We start from the raw sequence: 24,906 nt of genomic DNA on the forward strand, positions 1-24,906 counted from the left end.
AGGATGCAGCAACACAGAATCTGGCAAAACACCTGGAGTCACTAAGGATACATGGAAGGAAAATTTCTTTAGTATATATGCATTATTTTGTCTGGAGTGTCTTAAGCACAAGGAATGTGGATATGCTCAAATGGAGAATGTCTGGGTACATAATTTGCAAGGAACTCATGTTAAGGTGGAAGAATTAAAGCCATTATGAAAACTTCTGATTTTATACACTAATATTTTCATGACAAGAGAGATTCAAAGGAAATAGATGATGTCAGCAAAGTGGATCCATGTTTGAAAGACAATCACTTTATTGATTAATTTATTTTTGTTGTTGATGGAATTATAGCTTATTGCTAGATTCAGAAGAGTGATTTTCTTTATATAATTATACTACTAAAAAAATAATACATGATTTTTTCCAAGATGTTTAGGAAGGGTTAGCTTAATTCTAGCATTTTTTAAAAATTATATTACTAATTTATAACAAAAATAACCACAGTTGCCTCTGTTTATTATTATTTTCTTACTCTATTACTTTTATACAACAAAAACTGGATCATTTACTCCCCTGTAAATGTAGTTTGTTAGTTTTCTAATATGCATATCACAACCTAAATGTTTTGTTGTGTACACAAACATTTAAATAAATATGTGTGCTTAAAGTAACATATTTCTGACAAAAAATAGAACCATTGTTATGTTAAAGTAACTGATTTATATCAGTATGTTATGATTCTTTACACATATTAGTCATTTAGAGGAATGCATTCTTAAAAAAAATCTATAAGATAGCTCCACATTTCTGATCAACCGTTCTTCCAAATGAGTCTATTAATAAGTTTTGAACATCTGTTCTCAGTCTTTATCAAAGTAAATTTTTTTTTTTTTTTGTCTGCATGTTCAAATGTCTCAGTGCTGTTAGATATTGTTTATTTTTTATTTAGTTTAACAGCCTTAACGAGCTTCCCTGAAATGGATTTAAAACAAACAAAAATTCAGAATAAATTAGCTAAACATTCTAAGTATTTCTGCACTCATGGTAAAGAATATGAATATCAACTTGACCACTGATTATTAACAATCTTAATATCTGACTAACCTCTAATGATTAGCTACTTATGAAATGCAACCTAATTTTGTGAATAATAAGTTCAATTTTTCAGGGTCAGCCATCTTTCTAACTCACTGATATTACATAATTATAACTATATAAGGTAACAACAAAGTTATTTTATAATAGATTACCAATACTTTATTAGCTGATACTAATATGTTATAAACTGTGTGTATATAGAAGTATAAAAATTTGGTATTTTCATTAAAAAATGGAGAAATGGTGTTAGAAATAACACAATAAAAGTAAATTCATTTGTGTAAAAATCTTTAAGAAAAAGTGCACCATTAACATAAAAATTATTTTATTAACTACTGTATTTCACAAAACAAAAGCAATGTGCAGACTAATCAAAACAGTGCTACTAAGACTGATGAGCAGCCAACTGTTGGAGCAGGAGATGTCTTCTCTTTTCCAATTCCCCTTCACTCAAGTCACTCTCAGATGAATTCCAAACCTATATAGCAATATAATACTATTACAAAGTATTTTATACAATTCAAAAATACTTACAAATAAGTTTATATTTACAGACATGAAAAGTACTGATTGCAATGAAATTTAAGTTTATATTTCTTTGATTTGCACTGCATTTCACTTTATCATAATTTTCAAAAGTAGATTCCAAAGAAATGCAGAAACCACTTATCTAGCACAGTGAGAATGTACTAAATCCCAGTGATGACAAGAAGCTGAGAACAGTTGCCTATTGGCTCCTTAAAGTAAATAAATAAAATGCTGCATACTCCTTTCAGGGATCAAAAGGCACTATAGGTTTATTTTAAGAAGATAAACACAATATTATGACAGCATACAGAATAAAGACTTAATTACTAGTATTTTTTTTTAAATCAAAAATTCCCTTTCAAATTATTCTGATTCTATTTGATCTGCTCTTATGCCTTGGTCTTCAGAAAAGCGGTCATAACTACATCAATTGGTCAGCATATCCACTTTCCAACCAACAGGGTGCAGGTCTGAATCCTGTTATAGATACAGGAGTTTTGTTGATATCTTTAAATGACAGATCAATTTCATTGCCATGAAAGGTTGTTAGCCTATAGGCTAACAACCTTTCATGGGTGGGCTCATATAAAATTCATCTACATATCAATGTATCTCGCCTCGCCTACTCCCGTATACGGGAATAAAAAGGCGTTAGCTGATAGCTGATCAATGTATCTCTTCCTTAGAATTTTTCTGCCCTTCAAAAATACTTGTTTGCTAACTCTGGATTATATCCTGTTTAAATGATTGATTAGACTAACCTACATATGCATAAATATTAATTATTTTCAAAAATAAGTATGCTTTTTTTTTCAGCATAGGTAAGGGAGGTCATACTTTAGCAAATTTCTCATTTTTATAATAATTAGCAAATGATTATCATTTGCAAATATGGCTATCAATTCAATGCTAGTAAGTGTAAAGTTATGCACTTTGGCATGATGAGATTTCCAACAGCATATATTGGTGAGATTATCTCACAAGAAACTAATGAGGCTAGAGATCTTGAATCATTGTAGATATGAAACTGAAGTTCAGAGGTCCCATTGCAAATACAACTCAGTGGATAATTACGATGTTGAAATGAACATGCAAGGAAAACGAAGTCATTTTGCCACTTTACAAAGCTCTTATGAGCACACCTAGACTACTGTGCGCAGATTTGGTCTCTAGGTTTGGAAGGAATAAAGAAACTGTGGAAAGCTGCAAAGAAGAATAACAAAGATTATATCAGGATTATGGAATGTAGATTATGAGTACAGACTCTGATTAAGAGGAGATATATAAAAAAAAGTCTATAAACTTCTGAAAGAGTGTCATAGGTTACTGACTGATGAAATTTATTGTTATGGGGAAGATGGGGGGGGGGGGGGGGGCACCAATGGAAGTTAAGTTTCTGTGCAGTAAAGAAAGTGGGTGACAGCTACATTTTTCTCTCACAGAGCAGTGAGTGCATCCAGTATGAACGATCTGCAGCTTGATGGGTCATTAACTGTATGGCTATTGGCTATGGCTATGGACAATATATGTGTGTGTGTGTATACTATAATATATTAGTACCATGGGTGGACTCAGGATTTATTTATTTTAAAATTGTATTTATTTTATATTTTTCATTTACTTTTATACATAGGCTGGAAACCCTTCTCTAGTGTGGTGGCAAACCTATGGCACGCCCTAGAATTTTGCTGGCACGTCAACGATTCACGTGTGATATCCTTTTATACGCTTATAAATTATTAAGCCTTTTTTTTAATTGTTAAAATACCTACAAGTTAAATTTTGTTTTACCGGAGAGAGCAGCTATGAAGACATGAATTTGATTGGTGCGGTATTAACAAAAGATCACGTGACCGAAAGACAAATGGCACCGACAATTTTTGAGTTGAAATGCTAATTCTCTTCAACCGAATTCCATAACATCTGCAACTGTCATAACAACATTCACTATATATTTCTTAGTTTTAAGACATTCACGACAGGGTGTTGTTTATCATTCGGACAGAACTTCTCATTACCGGCGGGCTCAACTCACACAAAGTTTCAACCCATGATTGGTTTTTATTGCATTGTTTGCGTTTGAACTGGAATGGAAACTCACACAAGCATTATATGGAATGTTTCAATTCGTGGTAGAATTTTATTTGAAGTTAGCCTTTGTGATCTGTCATAATGACATCGAGAATTTCAAATGCAATCACACAAACACTTATTTCATGTAATTGAAAAATTGGACAATAGTTTTAGTTAGATACTGTGTTTCCGGTGCAACACATGGTTTTGCTTGCCTATACAGTGTAGTTTCTGTGAGAGGGGTACATGTGATTCATTAGTTAGGCGCCGTTTTTATTGCAGCTGTCTCTAATTGCACTATTTGTTGAGAAATATATTACACAGACTGCAAAGCCTCTGTACCTTATTCAGGAATACAATAAAACTATTTTTTTTTCTTGCAGCTACAGTATATAATGGCTGTTGGAGAGGGCATGTTGTTTTCTGTGTGGGAGGTATATATGCAAAACCTTTTAATGTCTTTTTTCGTAAAGTGAAATCAGAGGTGCCAGTTATACGCGAGGGCAAGTTAAGTTATATTCGATGGTAAGCGTTCGCAGACAAGTCTCCTTCTGCTGCTTCCCCTGCTCTACTGACTTCTATGGTGAGTTACAATATTTATAAATATTTTTAAACATATTTTTCTCACTACCGTTTTTTTTTTCTCCCTTCAAACCAACATCATTAAAATCAATTTAATAATGCAATAATCAATTTTAATACTGAATAATGTTGGCCCAAGGAAACTACAATATTGTAGCATTAGTCCTGTGATTGATAACTAATTTAAATGCATACTTTTATATTTGTCGACATGCTACACCATATACATTAAGCGTATTAATACTCTTTATGATTATGCCATAATTAATTATTAATACTTATTTACTAAAAGAAATAGCCAAAAGCCTTCACATCGGCGATACAAAATTATATAAATTAAGTGGATATTAAATCCAACAATATTTCAAAGCTGACTACAGAAACTATAGACGTTTCTTGCGAAATTTGACCAGAGATCTTACGGGAATGCACTTGCCAAATTTCCCACAAAAATCTATAGTTACTGTAGTCGGCTTTGAAATAATGTTGGATTTAATATCAACTTAATTTATATAATATTAATACTTATGTTAGTTTAATGTATGAACTTTAAAAAAATGGGAACGGTATTTATGAGTAAGTTCATTGGGACTGAACCCTCTAATACAGTAAAAATAAATAAAAATACAGTCTATAGAAAAAGTATTGAGAGCGACTGATCCTTAGGATTCCCTGACTTTTTCCTTTTCTAATTGCACGTGCGTTCATTATGCATTTCACACCGTGCATCAGCCAGTAGGCAGAAATAAGGTGGCAAGTGCATTATTGTTGCATATGTGCAATGTTTTGTTTTTGCTACTGTAAATGGGAATTATAAAGATAATTTAATTTAGGGATATAATAAAATGTTGATTTTTTGAAACTATAAAAAATGCATTTGATTTAAGTTGTGAATTATTTTGTTACAGTTCTACCGAACATGGCAGGTGAAAATAAAAAACGAAAATTATCACAGTCAAGCAGTAGAGAGTTCCAAAGCTGGTGGACTGAAGAGTATGGCATGATTAATAAAGACAATAAAGCAATATGCATTTTATGTTCCGGGACAGTTGTGGGCAGAACGTAGTCAGTAAAACGGCATTATGAGACAAACCATACATCGCTCCTTGAGAAAAGCAAGGACGAACAGAAAGAATTTATTGCTCGGGCAATTAAAAATAGGAATATCCAGTCAACAACCCTAATGAAATTTATCAGCAGTCGTTCAAATATAATTGCTGCTAATTTTTTTGCCTCAAATGTAACTGCTAAACATGGGAAACCTTTTAGTGATGGTGAATATATAAAAGAAGCATGGCTAAAATGCACACCAGTTCTCTTTGAAGATTTTGAAAACAAGGAAAAAATTATTCAAAGAATAAAAGATATGCCTTTGGCTAGAAACACGGTGAAAGATAGAATCATAGAAATGGCTAAAAATATAACTCATCATCAAAAAACAGATATAAAATCTTCTGGTTTAATTTCTCTTTGTCTTGATGCAAGTACTGACATAACTGGATCAGCTCGTTTAGCAATTTTTACGTTACTGTGTTGGGAATAACATCAAAGAAGAATTGATAAGTTTAACATCATTAGCAACAACAAAAGGAATAGATATTTGCAACGCAGTTGTAAATGCACTTGCTGAAAGAGATATAGATCTCTCCAAAATTGCATCAGTAACTACTGATGGTGCTCGCAGTATGACTGGAGAGGAAAATGGGTTCGACAATTTATTTACCAAATATATTGGACATTCGGTTCTGGGTTTTCATTGTATTATACATCAGGTTTTATGCGCAAAGGCTAGTTTCAAGCCACTGGAAGATAATATGAGCATTGTAACAAAATTGGTCAATTTTATATCGGTATGCGCTTTAAATAAACGAAAATTTATAGAATTATTAAGTGAGGTAAACTCAGTGTACAATGGTTTACCTATGTACAACAACGTCTGATGGTTAAGTCATGGGAAAAGTTCTTCAAAGATTTGTTGAGTGTTTAGATGAAGTCAGACTTTTTTTACATAATGAGAAAATCATTGAAAAATACAATCAATTAATGAATGTCGAATGGCTTTCGAAATTAATGTTTTTTACTGATTTGTATTTACATTTAAATGAATTAAATGTTAAACTGCAAGGTGTTAACAAGACAATTATTGTCATGTTTGATTTAATCAAATCATTTGAAGCTAAATTACCAATTTTTAATCGTGATGTCATTTCCAATACCTTCCGATATTTTCCAAATACAAAAAAAAGTCTTTGCAGATCTAGAATCCCATGAAAAAACAGATCAAGTTAAATTGACAAAAGAGTTTTCTACAGTTATTCAGTCAATAATCAACGAATTTTCTTCAAGATTTACGCAGTTCAGGCAATTTGCAGAGACATCAATATTTATTTTGCAACCGAATACAACATCAACAGATAAACTCAATTTGGAGATTTTCGAGTGGCTGAATTTGGAAGATATAGAAATGCAAGTAATTGATTTTCAATCTAGTTCTATATGGAAACGAAAGTTTGTCGATTTGAGAAATGACTTGGAAATAATGGAAAATGATCGATTATTGGGGGCAATTAAAAATAATGCAAAAGAGGAAATAATGAGATCTTGGAATGCCATTCCTGAAACCTTTTGTTGTTTAAAAAAAACTAGCGATGGCTATATTATCAATTTTCTCCTCTACATATGCTTGTGAGTCATTTTTTTAAATGAATTTTATAAAAGACAGTTTAAGAAATAGAATGACTGATGAATCTAGTTAAGATGTGTATTACTTAAAGTGACAAAATATGAACCTGATATAAAGCATTTGGCATCTAATGTACAACAGCAAAAATCTCATTAATAAATTGATAATAGGTTAATATTGATTTGTATACGACAATGTGTATGTCAAATTATGTGTTCATTATTATGAAATTCTATATTAATTTTTAAACTTGTCTCAATAAATTTCTGCAATTAATTTTGTATTAATTAATGTTAATTAATTAGATGCTGATGTGCCGGGCACGTCAGCAACTTGATTTGTAAATTTTTGGCACGTGCTGGCATGTCAACAATTCGATTTGTAAACTTTTGGCACGTGGACATAAAAAGGTTCGCCACCACTGCTATAATATATTAGTACCATGGGTGGACTCAGGATTTATTTATTTTAAAATTGTAAAAAAAAAAAAAAAAAAAAAAAAAAAAAAAAAAAAAAAAAAAACACAGCTAACGCCTTTTATTCCCGTATACGGGAGTAGGCGAGGCCATTTAGCCCTATCTAACTTTTGGAGACTGAGTGGGCAGTTCAATCTCCACTGGTACCCAATCAGAGACAGATGGCCCAAGGCTATCACTAATTAAGCGATACGCAGTGAAGAGAGACGGCTCAAATGTGCCGCCATCTCGTGGTCCCTAACCCTAACACAATATATTTTTTAATGTCTGAAATAATGTGGGTTCTACGGTCAATTTTCTTGAGTTTACAGGACGAAAAACCCGAGTTTCCGGGAGGAAAAACCTGCTTGCCCGTGCCAGAGATCGACTAACTTGGGAACCGGTCGAAAAAAGGCTTAGAAAAATTTCCTCTAGTCGCCGACTAGACTTTAAAATTGTATTTATTTTATATTTTTCATTTACTTTTATACATAGGCTGGAAATCCTTCTCTAGAGACCAAACAAAGAACTTTTTAAAGCTACTTTAGGTCTCCAGTAAATGAGCTGATGGTCTTGCATCAGGTGATGAAATTTCACTCTCGCCTAAAGACAGTCACAAACACCCACATCTATGGTAGAATTCCAATGTAGACGGTAAGTGAACTACTTTGTCAACAAGGCCACAGCCCTATTAGATGAGATTAACGTATGTATATAGATAAGTAATTAGTTAATCAGTTGGGCCAGTTGTGCAACACTCTGGGCAGAGTGTTAATAAGGTATCACAGTGGATCATGAACAATAATCCAAATGGTTATGACCCCTCTGATGTTTATAAAAAATTAACATAAAGATATCTCAGTTATCCAGTATGTTTAGGAAACTGACTGGCTGGATGGTCAGTTAAAAGTATTGGATAGCTGGGAATAATGGTAAATAAGAAGAGTAGCTTGCTCTTTTACTTATTGGAAGCAGTAGTACCAGTGAAAGGAGTGTTAGTTAACACTGTTGTAATAGCTAGCAATGAATATAGCTGGGAAAAAACATATTTTAGGGTGGATATGATGAAAGTAACATGGGATCACCTTCTAAAAATTCTATTGTCACTGCAAACAAAGAAGACCCGTTTATGTAAGAGAGAGAGAGTCTCAACTGCTACGAGTAACAGCAATCTCCTGATAAGTAGTTTGACAAAAACTGTTACAACATTTTCAGGTGAAAGACCAAATAATAATAATTTCCCAAGTAAGCAAACTTGGGAAATGGAGTAAAACCAGGTTTAAAATTGCTTGGTATTTTTTAACATTTATTATACCCAAGGTAAAATACTTTCTACATTTATATCTCCTCCGGAGATTTTTATTTAATAAGGTTAAAACATCTTATGGTAACTTGTTCTGGTAAAATACTTATAAGCTCTGTATTACTAAATCTTGGTATTTCTAGCCTGGCTCCCACTGATGACACCTCAATAAAGGTCGAAACCGGTCTGGGTAGTGGCCCCTTGTCTTTAATACAAAACATCATACATCCTCTCCTTGGAGATGTGTTTTGGCATTAAGGGTAAATATTAAGATTAGTGATCAGAGCTTATGCCACCTTTACCACAAGTTGCCTTAGTCTTGCACTACCTGTAGGATCAGCTAGACTTGCATCACTTGCAGGCGCAAACTTGACTTGTTTGTCTGTTTGCTTACTTGGGAAATGGAGTAAAACCAGGTTTAAAATTGCTTGGTATTTTTTAACATTTATTATACCCAAGGTAAAATACTTTCTACACTACTATATAGTGTTTATAAGTCGTGTGTGTATGTGTTCTCATGGGTTATCTCGGCATGAAAAACCCGAGTTTCCAGGAATTAAAAAACCCTGCCACCTCCATATGAGATTGACTAACTCACATTCAAATGAAAAAGCCCATATAGATTCCTCTCATCAAGATGCTAATCAAACTCAGTTCTTTTCCAATCAAAGGACACAATATACTGTTGTTCTTCCGATTGTGTTATGGAGGCACTTAAAATTTCTTTTAATGCTTCATTTAATTCTTCTGATGTAACGTTATTTGGGAGACTATTATTAGTTACATTTTCTAAAAACTTTTAAATAGTAATGCTATTACCATTAAAGAGTAAGCTGTTTATTTCCTTTCCAGAGTTTATAACAATGATCTATCCATTGTTGGTCATCTATCTCTCCAATATCTAGATTTTGGGTTGCAGTTTATATATTTCTTACTTACTAATATAATTATCCCAACCTTTTCTGTAACGTTTTCTTGTCTCTCTCCTTTTTGCTACTGCTTCTTTTTTTACCCTCTCATCTGATTTTTTCCACGAATGTTAGAGCACCCAAAATCTGTGCCTTCACTTACACTCTTCCTCTTATACATCAGTAACATTCCATCAGTAATATCCAATCCTATTCATAGTTTTGCTGATGACAGTATACTCTGCTCTTCTTCGTCATTTATAAAACTTTGTATTACTCAGATGACATGAACTTCACGATCTTCTATGGCCAATGCTTTTAACACTGGATGTTCTAGCCATTCTGAAGTGGAGCAAAGATAATTTTGTGAATTTTTATGCTACTAAAACACATGATCACTTTTCTCTTCTTGAGTAGGCTTTTGGATCTAAGCCTATCTCAGCATATTTTATAAACATGAGTATTTACAGCCTCCAAAAAGTTTGGTATTTTTTGTTCTAAACATTCCTTCTCTTTTGCTCGTCTCCTAACAGATGAAGATAGAATAAAAGATGAAGAGGAAAGCAAGTTTGGTGTGTTTGAAGTTATACAGTAAAGAGGAGCTGGGCAGCTGCTGTTTTTTGTATTAATAGTTGCAACAGAAAGTGGAGAAATGATGGTTGCCAGTTCAGTGAAGTAATGTTCATTGAAGTACCTGTAGAATAGACACAAAGCTGAAAGAGAGAGATCATCTAATGATGAGATGAGCCACATTGCTCTCCTCTAGACAGTGTCAAGAATTTTTGGGTGCTCCCCCCCCCCCCCCAAATATATGAGCAGTAGTTAGCTAATGAGACAGAAGAAATTCAAGTTCTACCACTACCTGGAGTATATTCAGTCCCAGGCGACTGCTAGTTATTCTACTTCAGGCAAACAGCTGATCTGTTTCTGAGCACATCTCTGAAGATGTTTATCAATCCTATGATGCCTCCAAGAAACATGACAAATCTGGTCTACCAGAACATGGGATTACAAATAGATGTTGAAAGTTTTTTCACTTGGTTGATGAAATCTCAATAAAGGTCAAAACCAGTCTGGGTAGCTCTTCCCATAATGCAGAGCATTATACATGTTCATAAGGATATGTGCTTGCATCATCTGTTATCAGATGATGTATCAATGGTATCTGTATTCAGCTTAGGCCTTGTGAGGCCATTAAAAATTTCAGAATAAAGTTCCTGCTCAGAATTTTGGGTTCAGTACCAGAGATTCTCACCCAAGAAGGAACCACACGTGTATACTCACTATCCAGCAAACCATAAATGTGCTTAGAAGTGGAAGAACAGGGTTATTCCAGATACTATGCTAGCACTGCAGCAAGCTTTCAGTCTATCCTCAAAAAAAGAGACTTACTCTTGCAGTGAAATTATCCTCACCAATCCTGTCAAAGAAGTTTTCAAAGCAGTGCAATATTACCAGAATCCTCCTTTCTGTATATCTGCAGATTGCAAACATGGCATCTAGGCCGTGGATCCCAGGTGATCATGGTCTGGAAAACAGGAGAGTGAAAGAGAATCAGGAGAAGCAGAGCAATGAATAAAATGGGAAGAAAACAATAGTACCAGATGAAAAATTAAAAGGACCAGATCACCTGGAGGTCCCTTTCACTGCACAGAAATGCTCTACATGGAGGTGGGGAGTACTGAAGAAACAACAACAACAAAAAAAAAAAACGTTATTATACTGCACATTTTAAGTACAAAAGCTGTATTTTGAGTATTTTACATTTCAGTAAACTTAAATAATAATAATAATAATAATATAAATTAAAGATGCCAAGAAATTATGTTCTTAGGTTCATCCTTTATCCAAGTGTAAGCAAACAAAGTTTGTGCATGAAATCACTTCACAACTGGGCTACTTGTATATAGAGGCTAGTGACATCACATCAATTGCCTTGGTATCCCATAATGCAATGAATTATGGGAAGGGCCACTACCCAGACTGGTTTCGACCTTTATTGAGATCTCATCAGTGGGAGCCAGACCAAGAAGTGATACCAAGGTTGAAGTAATGCGGGAGTCATATTTCTATATACAAGTAGCCCAGTCATGAAGTGACTTCATGCACAAACTTTGTTTATTTACACTTGGATAAAGGATGAAGCGAAGAATATAATTACTTGGTATTTCACTAGTATACCCAAGTGAAAAAACTTTCAACAACAACAAAAAATAATACAAAAACTGGATGATTACTTATTTCAGTAATCTTTATGGCCTTTTTCATGCTAATGAAATGAATCTCAGCAAAACTGGTATAGATTATGTAACATTTCATATAGCACTTAAGATTTATTTTCACAGAGAATGCTAATATGAATGAAAATTCACATTAAATGCTCAGATAAGTATCTAATTTGAATCACCTATAGATGAAGAAATCTATTCAAAAATAAAACTCTAAAACAATCCATGTGTTTATATTATAAACAACTACGGCTTCCAGATTTCTATAGTAGCAAATAAAAAAAGTTACCTTCAATGGTTTACTAATGAAAATAGCACATCGTTGACATCAGAAATAAAATTAGATCTAATTCTAAAACAAAAAGATTACAAATTTTCTGTTTCATATGCTTAATCAGGCTACAAGGTACCCAAACATAACTCAGCACTATTTAAAGTTCTGTTTTTGCACAGGGTACAATACAAACCAAATTATTTCAAATCAAATTGTTCAAAATGCTCACTTCCAAATACAGTGAACTGTAGTGCAGAAAAGCCTAACTTCTCTTCAATATACCACACATATAGAATTGCGATTATACTGAGGAGGCTGAACATAAAATGCACATTTATGTTAACCAAAATTTTAGTCCTCAAACTTACATCTACTAAAGATGAAGGTACCAAATTAGTTGCAGCTTGTCAATATATATATATATATAGGAGAAACCAGTAGAACTCTCAAAATAGAATCAAAACATGAATGATATACCTAACTCCTATAACTAGCCGCATGTGGCTCTTCTTAAGTTTTATTGCAGCTCAACTAACAAATAAAAAAATATATATAATTTTTCTTAATTTTCTATTGTTTTTAATTTAATTTTTCAATTTTTCAAAAACAAAAGAATCAAATGACATTACAGACCAACCACAATTAGCAATTTTGATTCGTTTCATTCTTGAGGATGGAGTGACACAAGAAGAAGAATTATTAGATTTAATAGCATTAAAAGATAGTACTCGTGGCATTGATATTAAGGAAGCTTTTGATGTTGCCCTTAAAAATGTTCCAAAAAGTAAATTTGTGGCTCTTAGCAATTTGTGGTAAGCAACTATGGCTCTTACTGCCAAAACTCTGGCCACCCCTGGTATATGCTATCCATATAAATCACAGGATAAACAAGTTTGCAAATTCTGATGGAATTTTTTTTTATAATATCAGGATTTTGGAATTTGAAATGTCTAATCTTTAAAGCCTTTACTAAAATTGTATTTAAAATTAAAAATATCATTTTTCAATGTTGAAAGTTTTTCATTGTTATTTTTTCTAAAAAAAATTGCATTAGAAATCTTATTATCCACTTTCTTTCTCTTAATAGCATTAAGTGGAATTAGAATACAGCAAGATGAAGTAATACAATTTGAAGAATTCTTATTCAGAAAACTAAGCATAATTAAAATTCATTTATAAAAGAGATATGGTAATTAAGTAACAACAATGCATACAAGTAACTGTTATGTGAATTAATGGTAGAGCATTATCACTCTCACAATATAGATTTATAAAGGACTTCTAAAGAAATCTAAAGTAAACTCGTTACTCTTCTAAAATAAAACAGATAGACACTTCTTTAGCATTCACATGCATTAAATACTGACTAAATAATTATATATATATATATATATATATATATATAATGTGTGTGTGTGTGTGTAGGTGGGTGAGAAAGACAGGGAAAGAGAGAGAGAGAGAGAGAGAGAGAGAAAATACAATTTCTTGTTTCTGTTATCACTTTTGTAGTATGTTTCAGTCATCCTATTACAGAAAATATGTTTTGCACTCTTCCTTCTATATACCATTATCTTTAGGCTCTCTCTTTAAAAACCACTTATCTTAACACAGAATTGCAAAAACAGCAACTGCAACTTGCAAACAAGATTAAAATGTAAATTCTTATTCACTGTAATCTAACTCTAGGCTTGTCAACAGTGATGCTGCTAGAAAAAAAAAAATCTGAAATTCAGAAAGTATACAGATGCATATAGTTAATACACAGATGTTAATTATAAAGAGACTAATTATTTCAATCATAAATAGCTAAATTAATTACATAAGTATCTATGAATCAATACAGTCATTCCTCACTCTACCATCACCATAAAGACAAATAGAGAAAGAATGGAGCAAGAAATTTTCAAGGAGAGTGATATGGCACATTTCAAAATGGGGAATGGGACAATGAGACTTATTCATGCTTACAGTCCCACAAAATGTTCTAGAAGGAAAAAAGTATACGATGATGAATATTTATGGTTTAGCAAATATTCATTTAATATCTAGTATGAAGACCACATGTTTCCAGACAGAAATAGATGTGCATCATATTCCAGTACAGATGTTAGATTTTTGATGAATGCAGACCTAACTCGGAGTAGGATTAAACTTGGTTTTTGTTACAATGTTTGCATGCCTCTATCAAAATCTCTTCATGGAAAATTTTGAAAAGAATGCTACTGAAAAATATCATAAAAAACAAACAAAAAAAAAAAAAACTTGGTTGCATTCTATTGATGGCATTTTCATTATATGGCAAGGAACAGAAAACTTAAAAGCAATTTAAAGATCATATGAACAGCTTGCACCCCCAACATAAGATTCACTCTTGAATGGAAGATCACTGAAATTTCCTATTCCTTGACATCATCCTTCTTGAAGTATCTGCGGAAGAAAAAAGACTGATATTTTCAGTAGACTAACCACAACTGGAAGAGTCTTACTTGCTGCTCCACAATCATCCATTACAAAAGATAAGAAAAACATTATTGGACACAGCCTACAACATTTTCAGTATGTCAGAAAACAGAAATGAAGAACTTTATTACCTTAAACATACTTTCTCCCACAATGTATAAATTGAAGATGATTAACAAAATTCTTGATACATGCAAAAGTTCCTTCAAATAAACAAGATTTCAAAAATGCAAACACATTACCGAACATGAATGTTAAGGGCAAAGTTGCTTCATAATTATATTAAAGTGGCTTCTTTCCCAATGTATAAGATTTTGAAGTTCTTACATCCACCTATAAATAAACCAGGAGTATATAAATTGAATGCTCTTGTAGAATTTGCTACGTGTCCACACAGAATGATCTGGAGAGATATATGTCTGAACATGTAAAGGATGTTGATAAGAAAAGAAAGCACAACCAAGATTAGTTCCATACAACAAATACAGGCCACCAAAGAGTTCAGCAAAAAGAAATACATGCATTGATCATAACTGTTTCATAATATAATTTAAAGAAGCCTCAGAAATGCTCCATATTCCCTGCCCCCCTACAGTATAACAAACCAAAGTTTAATCCTGCACAAAGTTTGGTCTGCATTTATCAAAAATCTAAACAGCAAAATTGGGATATGACATGCCACAGAACATGACAGTGACAATTAGTAAGTAGTGCAGTGTTTGAATTGCCTGTACATTAGTTAATGCAAAGTTTTTTTTTTTTTTCACTCTGTTTATATCTACTAGTTTGTTCAATTTCTTATAACATCTGTTATGTATAATTAATTTTTTTTGTCTTTTTTATACAAGTCTTGTACCCCTGACTATATAAATCTGGTGGCTTATGAGGTATACAAGGCAACTTGTTGAGTTATACTATTTATTTTAGCAAAATCTATTTCTGTCTAGAAACATGGTCTCCATACTGGAAATTAAATGAAGTAGTTTAAGTATTTTTTGAATCATTAGAGAGGACAGTTGGTGTAAAGAAAAGAAAAACATTATTATTATTATATTTTTCTTTTATAATAATAATATTTTAATTTTACAAACATTGATTGGGTAGAAGAGAAATTGTTGCGAGACAACTTTCTCAAGCAGCACATGAAAGAAGGAACTTGAGGTCAAAGAGTGTTGGATTTGCTCATAACATCAGAAGGGATCAATGTCAAGAATATGGCTATTTTACCACCAATTGGTGACAGTGATCATGTTGTACTTTCTTGGGAAGTATCTAATGCTCTGATTAAAACAGGATACATGCTGAACTACAAAGCTGGAAATTATGATCAACTTAGGAGAATACTATCTTTGGTCTCATGGTATCAGTTACTAAATGGGAAAAATGTCCACAATGTAGGGAATCTTTGAAAAAATGCTTAAATGAGCCGGTATCTGAATGTATCCCTAGTGTCAGAAGAATAAATAGGTTGGGAGTGAAATGGACGTCCAACCTTAATAAGCAAGGAATCCACAAAATGAAGGATGATGTGAAAAGAATATCATGAGAATAAGAGTGAGAGGAGTTATGAAATATATAAAGCTCAGGCCAGAAAAGTAACAAGTATCATGAGGAAAGCTAAATCGAAGTATGAAAAGAAATTGGCCATGCAAGCTAAAGGCAATCCAAAAGAATTTTATCGTTATGCCGCAAGTAAAAGAAAGAATGAATGTGGAAGAATAACTTTATTGAATTCAGAAGTATTGTACTCGAGTGTCAGAAGCTAATGAGATTGTTCAGTTAATGAATGCTCACTTTGCTAAGATATATCAACCAGGTGTATGTAACATGGTGCACAGTGCTACTGCTACATTGGATGAAGAGTTAGAGGTTCATGAAAATGAGGTTGAAGAGATGTTGAACAACCTGGACAAGAATTTATCTATAGGGACAGATGGAATATCAGCACATTTACTAAAGGAATGTTCAGCCGAATTGGTTACACCTTTCACATGTTTGTATAACTTGAATCTTAGCTCAGGAATGATACCACAGGAATGAAAGGAATGTATGATAGTTCCATTGTACAAGGGTGGTGCAAAAACTGATGTGTCTAACTACCGACTTGTCAGTATCTCTGGTGTAGTAGTGACAATTTTAGAGAAGTTGGTAAGAATGTGCATACAGAAATGGGTAGACAAACATGCTACACTCTGCAAGGAACAGCATGGGTTTACTAAAGGAAGGTCGTGTTTTAGTAATTTCCTCATATTTTATAACAATGTTATAGCTGCTTGGATAAAAGGAATGGATACCCTCTCTAATGTCGTTAATGTATAGATTAAACAATAATGGCCCAAGGACTGAACCCTGAAGTGCACCAGTGGTGTACTTCAGGGGTTCAGTCCTGGGGCCTTAGAGTTTAATCTATACATTAACGACATTAGAGAGGATCTAATAGGAGATGTGCAGTTGTTTGCCAATGATGTGAAGATAGGCAGGGCAATCAGAGATGCTAGTGATATTCAGCAATTACAAAATGATTTGAATAGACTGGAAATTTGGGCAAACAAAAATGCACTATATAAAAATATAAACAAAAATACTATCAATTCAATGTTAGTAAGTGTAAAGTTATGCACTTTGGCGTGATTCGAGTTCCAGCTGCATATTATATTAGCGGGGTTATGCTACAAGAAACTGAAGAGGCAAGGGATCTTGGCATATTGGTGGATGGTATTTTAAAGTTCAAAGGTCACATAGCAAAAGTTGCAAATACAACTCAGAAGATAATTGAGATATTGAAGTGAATATTGACATGTAAGGATAAGGTAGTAATTTTGTCTCTTTATAAGGCTTTGATAAGACCACACCTGGATTATTGTGTGCAGATTTATTCTCCCATGTTCCAAGGGACAAAGAAGCTGTGGAAAGGGTGCAAAGAAGAGTTACATGGATTATATCCAGATTATGGGATTTTAGATTATGAGGACAGATTGCACACTCTAGTTAACAAGAGAAAGAGAGAATTATATGGAAGGTGGGGAGAGAACACAGAGACATCCATGGGAGTTAAATTTATTTGTGGTCAAGAAAGGGGTAAGAGCTAGGTTTTTCTCCCAGAGAGTAGTGAGTGAATGGAATAATTTGGCCTTGGGGGTAGTAAGTGCATCTAGTGTGAATGAATTTAAGGGAAGGTATGAGAGCTGGTTTAGGTGATTTATAGCCTCCCTTGATGAGTCCTTGGACGTCTCAGATAATAATAATAAATCAGCTAACGCCTTTTTATTCCCATATAGGGAGTAGGCGAGTTCAATTAGTCCTATCTAACTTTTGGAGACTGAGTGGGCAGTTCAATCTCCACTGGTACCCAATCAGAGATCGATGGCCCAAGGCCATTACTAATTAAGCGGCACGCAGTGAAGAGAATAGCTCAACAAGTGCCGCCACCTCGTGGTCCCTAACACAATATAGTGAATGTCTAAAATAGTGTGGGTTCTACGGTTGATTTTCTTGAGTTTCCAGGATGAAAAACCCGAGTTTCCGGGAGGAAAAACCCGCTTGCCCATGCCAGAGATCGGCTTACTCGGGAACCGGCTTAGAAAAATTTCCTCTAGTCGCTGACTAGATTCAAAAGCAAGTCTTCCTTCGTGAGGTCAAGTGCTGTGGTGTGCAAATGCCACATCCACTGAGCTACACAGGCTAATAATAATAATTACATGTTACCTCCAGAGAGTACAAGGGATTTGAGATAGGAAGTAATTGCTGTTTATTTTTTACCCCCCCCCTCCCCAGGATTAAAATCAGAATTACTGAAAAGAAAACATACACAAAAGTTTTAGCAGTGAGGCATGTGGCAAAGTTGTTTGCAAGGTCAGAAAAATCTAAACTTCATGCCAGTTAAGGAGGCAATTCTGGAAAAGAAGAAATCATATCAAAAGTTAATGCAAATAGTCAACAGATGCTAAATGTCATGGACTTATTTTTACCAAAGTCATGGGAAGGTGGTAAGAATACAGAAAATAATTATCAGGAATGAAAGGTGGGAAAATGTTCTGAAGGTTATTGAAAAAGCTCAGAAATGGAAGAAATATTATTGTATACGAAATCAGATGATAAAGGTTAGATAGAATAACAGAATAGGCTGATATTCTAAACATTTAACATAACTGATTTGAAAGTTTGTTAAATGAAGTAAGCCGCAACAGACTATACAAGTTCCTCAAGCAATGAAGTCACCAGAATGAACAGCTTTCTATATTAAATGTGTCTGTCATGGTAGCATGACACACCATGCATGCTTCATGCCACTACAAGCCCATTCTCTTAAAGTCTTCTTTGATACTGTCAGTCCATCTCATTTGGATCCTTTTTTTCCTGACAGCTTATGGATAACTTAACATAGTCTTGGTGACCAAGCAAATGTCCTGCATTCTGACAATACAGCCAAACCATTATAGCCTTTCCTTACAAAGGATAGTAATAAGGGGTGGATGGCCACTAATCCAATGTAATTATTCATGAAGTCAGGATAAGATATCCCTTAAACACCACTGATCACAAGCAAAATTCTCTGATTATTCCTCTTATGCAATGTTCATGTTTTGGCTCCATAACACAAAACAGAGAATGGGAATAATGTACATTTTTTCACTGTTTACCATGACAGAACAGTAGTACAGAATATTCAAGAGGAATATAATTAGAAGTATACATCAATATCTGAGTTAGAATAAATCAGAAACCTGCAATGTGGAATGGCAGATATAAATGACCAGAAATATTAAAATTTTTACAATGGTTATGCTGCAAAATTCAGAAGGTCAAATTTCAGATTAATGGAGTAGAACTTTCATAGTACTCATTCATAAAGGCAAATAAAATTGAATGCGAGAATTACAGGAGGAATTTTCCAAGTGAGTGTTCCTGATAAGCTTTATGCAAACATACATAAAAAAAAATTGTGGAAGAGAAAATTAGGGAAGAACAAGCTTCAGGCCCAATAAGGAATGTCACAGGAGCACATTTTTACTTTAAGACAAACAGTTAAGAAATCATGGGATATAACTTTTGTAGATCTCGAAAAGCATATGGTAGGGTACTAAGAGAAACGCTGTTTGAAATTCCACCATTATAATGGTGTAAATGGAACATTATAAAAGAGCAATATAATATTTAACGTGCTAAGTCAGCAGTTAGAATCCAAGGATGTTCATTGAAGAAGAAGAAGGTGTGATGTAAAATCAGATGTAAGTCAAAAATGAGCACTATCTCCACTAATTCATCATCTATATGGATATATGGATCACATCATGAAGTGGCATTAAACCTGATATGAAAACTGGAGATGTTAATCTCAGTTCTTCATTTAAAAAAATGAAGAACTGAGATTTAAAAAAAAATGAAGAAGTGTGGTAACCAGTTTGGTATGAACATCTGCAATCATGAAAAACAACTACTACACGGAGAAACTATACCACAAATGAAATACTTCAGCTCTTTAGGTACAATTTTAACAGCGAAACTGGTATTTATAATATAGAAATAGTTAACAGCAAATGCAAAGCTGGTATTGTGAGTAGCCAGATGAATGTATATGGCAAAAAAGAAAAATTAGCAAAAATATTAAACTAGCAGTGCACAGGAGAATGTTCAAACTAGTTTTAATTTATGGATCTGAGAATTGGTTGGAAATAAAGCAATTTGTCAAATACTACTAGGGTGGTCTGAAAAGTTCTTGGCCTCGACAATAGATGGCAACACTATTGGCAAGAGATTTTTTTTTCTAAGTTGGTACATCTGTCATAAGCATCGATGTGATATTGCAAGTCATTCTATCAAGTAGTTTGTTTTATACAGCTGTCTGAAGCAAAAGTGTTGTCTGTATCCCCTGAAATGGATAAAATTGAGTATCGTGCAGTTATAAAATTCTTTGTAAAAGAAGGTTTAATGCCAAAAGAAATTCATTCGAAGTTCATAAAAGTTAATGGGCATTCTTCTCCTTTGTTTTCGACAATTAAGAAATGGGCTGCTGAGTTTAAACATGGCCGTACCAGCCTTGAAGATGATCCATGTGAATGATGTCCAAAAAGTGTAACAACACCAGAAATCATTGATCAAGTGCACGATATGGTATTGGATGACCAACGAGTCAAAGTGCATAAAATTGCTGAGACTATAGGCATTTCAAAAGAAGATGTAGGATATATTTTGCATGAAGAATTGCAAATGAAAAAGCTTTGAACAAGATGGGCCCCACGCTTGCTCACAGCAGATCAAAAATGCAGTCGCATGAAAATCTCTGAACAGTGCTTGGAGCGTTTTTAACAAGAATAAAACTGCTTTTGTGCATCAATTTATTACTATAGATGAGACTTAGATCTACTATTACACACCAGAATCCAAAACAGCAGTCAAAACAGTAGACAGAAGCCAGTTGTTCGGCGCCAAAGAAGACAAAGCCGGTTCCATCAGGAAAGGTCATGGCATCAGTGTTTTGGGATGTTAAAGGCATTTTGTTTATTAATTATCTTGAAAAGGGTAAAACAATAAATGGGGAATATTATTCCAATCTTTTAACCAGACTAGACGAAAAAATTCATGAGAAAAGACCAGGTTTGCAGAAGAAAAAAATGATCTTTCATTAGGACAATGCACTTGCCTACAAAGGTGTTTTTGGCAATGGGAAAATTAAGGGATCTGCACTATGAATTGTTGGAACATCCACCTTATTCCCCAGATTTGGCTTCCTCTGACTTCTATTTCTTCCCAAAACTAAAAACCCTTCCTTGCTGGTCAGCATTTTTCTTTGAATCAAGAGGTGATTGCAGCTGTAGAGGGGTATTTTGCAGATCTTACTGAGAACCACTACAGGGATGGGATAATGGCGCTGGAGCACTGCTGAATAAATGTATTAGTCTTAATCCTGCAGAGCTCGCAGTGGTAAAAATTGCAGTGTAGGTCACGGTATATCTGAGAGATACGTTCATTACTAGTATGTGCTAAAATGCAATAAAACATAAAGAAAAAACACTGCAAACATAATACACAATGGTACAAATTAAGTGGATATTGAATACAACATTATTTCATGATCGAATATAGAAACTACAAGAGAGTTTCGTGCCGAATATATAGAAACTAAAAGTTTCAGTGGATGCAAGCTTAAGCAACCTTATGGGCAACTCGTAGTAAAGGTGGAGTCTTAACCCTGCGGAGCTCGCGGTGGTAAAAATTGCAGCATAGGTCGCAGTATATCTGAGAGATTCATTCATTACTAGTATGTGCTAAAATGCCATAAAACAAACAAAAAACACTGCAAATATAATATACGATGGTACAAATTAAGTGGATATTGAATCCAACATTATTTCATAGCCGAATATAGAAACTACAAGGGTTTCATGCCGAATATATAGAAACTAAAAGTTTCTATATATTCGGCATGAAATATATAGAAACGGATGCAAGCTTAAGCAACCTTATGGACAACTCGTAGTAAAGGGGGAGTAAGCTCCAGATCACTTTCCTTAGTATTTTCCATAAATGTAAAGCACATCTCCTAGAGAAGATGTATGATAAATAAACCTTTGGCTCTCTATTTCAGTAATACACGATGGTTTATTTATTTTCAGTTACAATCTAGAAATTATTGAACAAAGAAAAAAAAAAACTAAACCATACTATACTGACATCAGAGGTCGAGGTATCTCTCAGATACAATTTATTGTCAAATATCATAAACCTTTACATACCATATGTTAAACTAAACTGACAGCAAAAAACAGTGCAGAATATCACTCGTAATGAATGCACAGCTGCTCACTTGACATCATTAGATTTAGGAATGTATGGTAGTGATACGTAGGTCACAAGTGTGTGTGTTGATTAGAAAGCAAAGTGCATGAGGTAAGAAATTGGCAATGTGTCAAAACCTACAAGATTAAATTTTTACCCATGTATGCTGATTTCATCATAAGAGTTGTCAGTATGACATCTTATATAAAAACTTTCTGGTATCCACTAATTAGCAATTGCCTATAAATAAAGTCTGATCCTACTTAGTGACACATTATCAGAAAGTGACATGATAAGGTAATACTGGTCAAGTCTAGTTATGAACAGACAGCATTCCTGAAAAAACCCGCAGGTTGTGGATTTGAATTCCACTGTGTCATTAGATAATATTTTTGGATACTCTTTTATTTATTTATAATAAATAAAAGATATATTTTTTTTAAAAATTCTTCCACTGTGAGACCACCATCTCATTTACTGGGTGTATTAAATGGCTTGAAAACGTATCATGTTTGGTCTTGAGAGCAGGGTTACACAACTTCAGTCAGATGGGATTGCCAACCTCTTACACAGGTTGCCATTTAAAAAAAAAAAAATCTAAATAAAATCCAAAGTGTGACATATTGTTGTTTTCTGGATGCTACTATATTCAGAAATAGCAATTTGTTTCATTTATTTGTATTAGATTGTGAACTGTATCTTAAAATGCCTATGACAGGTTACATTTTTTTAGTCACTAATTGAGGACCAACATACCGTTGGATAAAATGAGTGTTTTCTCTCAAGGCTGCTTTTTCCATTATCTTAATCATAGTAAAATAGGGAACATTTCAATGCTATCCTATATCTGTGCCTATATCATTAGCTTTCCATTTGAAGGGGGGGGGGGAATCAGAGTATAGTTTGATGTGTATACATAATGCTGTTAAGTGTAATGGCTTGTCATGACACAATAGGTAAAATATCAAACAGTGTATCACTTACATTTTGCCTGAAGTTACTGAGGCATTGAAAATGCCTCAGGAACTTCAAATCAAGTGTTTTCTCTCAAAGGCTGCTTTTTCCATTATCTTAATCATAGTAAAATAGGGAACATTTCAATGCTATCCTATATCTGTGCCTATATCATTAGCTTTCCATTTGAAGGGGGGGGGAATCAGAGTATAGTTTGATGTGTATACATAATGCTGTTAAGTGTAATGGCTTGTCATGACACAATAGGTAAAATATCAAACAGTGTATCACTTACATTTTGCCTGAAGTTACTGAGGCATTGAAAATGCCTCAGGAACTTCAAATCAAGTGTTTTCTCTCAAGGCTGCTTTTTCCATTATCTTAATCATAGTAAAATAGGGAACATTTCAATGCTATCCTATATCTGTGCCTATATCATTAGCTTTCCATTTGAAGGGGGGGGGAAATCAGAGTATAGTTTGATGTGTATACATAATGCTGTTAAGTGTAATGGCTTGTCATGACACAATAGGTAAAATATCAAACAGTGTATCACTTACATTTTGCCTGAAGTTACTGAGGCATTGAAAATGCCTCAGGAACTTCAAATCAATTCAAAGTGGTCAGAAAAGCACACAACGTAGAATTCAATAAAAAGGCAAAATTTTATCTAAGTATTCTACTGTTCTGACTATTGCATGGAGACTGGATGATCTCTGAATTGGCAACACATCACTTTCCAGTGCATGTTCTTTTATTCATGACAATAAGCTCAAATATAGTGCCATGCAATTAAAATAACAAGCCTTTTTCAAAAAAACCTCTTCCACATTCCATTCATTAACATCCATGCAATAAACACCATCTACAGACAGTCAAATACAATCTTCTGTTTTTGAACGAACCTCAAATTGCTGTCACGATAATCATAGTCTATCTTAACTATACCCGATTCCTTCTGCCACTTGTGCAGAAGGAATCGGGTGGAACTTGTGCTATTGCATGCTGTGATATTTCTGGCCGGCCTTCTATAGCTTAAGATTTACTTGCTTCATTATGTATCATTCATTTGCTGTCTCTACCTCCTCAGTTCTGAAAATCATTCTGACTTCCTTGAAGCTTGATTTCATGCAAATCTAACTACCTTAATAATGAAGTTATAATATTTCATGATGACTTTGATGTAACAACAAATGGATCCCTTTTTCCAATTCCAGTGGCCAATATGGAAGAGATGCTAAGCAATCTGCTATAAGCAATGAACTAAAGCAAACTGTTCATCTACGAACTAGAAATATCCAATAATCCTCACCACTCACATAACACTATGCATCTTTTCTTAACCACTTCTTCAAGGTACACCGATGAGGTGACCTCTCCTCTTGATAATTCGGATCACAACTTCATACGTTTCACTTCTAGTGGGATGTTCTTCCTCCATTATTCTTAGCTATATCCTTTGACACTACAAGCAATGCAAAGTGAGAGGATCTCTGAGACCTTTACTCCGTCTGTTCACAGATAGATTACTATATTCCAGATCCTGATACTAGTTGTGACTGTGCAACAGAAATTATCCATGCTGGAATAAGGGTCTT

At 33.9% G+C, this 24,906-nt stretch overlaps 1 protein-coding gene across 5 annotated transcripts in view; it reads right to left on the reverse strand.

The window, feature by feature from the left end:
* Window positions 1-1,392: 1,392 nt before the first annotated feature.
* The window catches only part of Prp40 (pre-mRNA processing factor 40), a 406,566-nt gene continuing 383,052 nt past the window's right edge, over window positions 1,393-24,906 (reverse strand). For all 5 annotated transcript variants that reach the window (XR_016548451.1, XM_090394274.1, XM_090394270.1 and 2 more), the window contains one exon: window positions 1,393-1,562. Coding sequence is in view for 4 of the 5 variants with exons in the window: in XM_090394274.1 (XP_090250400.1) it covers window positions 1,470-1,562 (93 nt within the window). In the remaining variant the exon portion in view is untranslated. The remainder of the gene's footprint in view (window positions 1,563-24,906) is intronic.

Source organism: Typopeltis vanoorti, chromosome 6 (assembly GCF_054136105.1).
Source record: "Typopeltis vanoorti isolate ZY-2024b chromosome 6, IOZ_Tvanoo_1.0, whole genome shotgun sequence".
Lineage (NCBI taxonomy): Eukaryota > Metazoa > Arthropoda > Arachnida > Uropygi > Thelyphonidae > Typopeltis > Typopeltis vanoorti.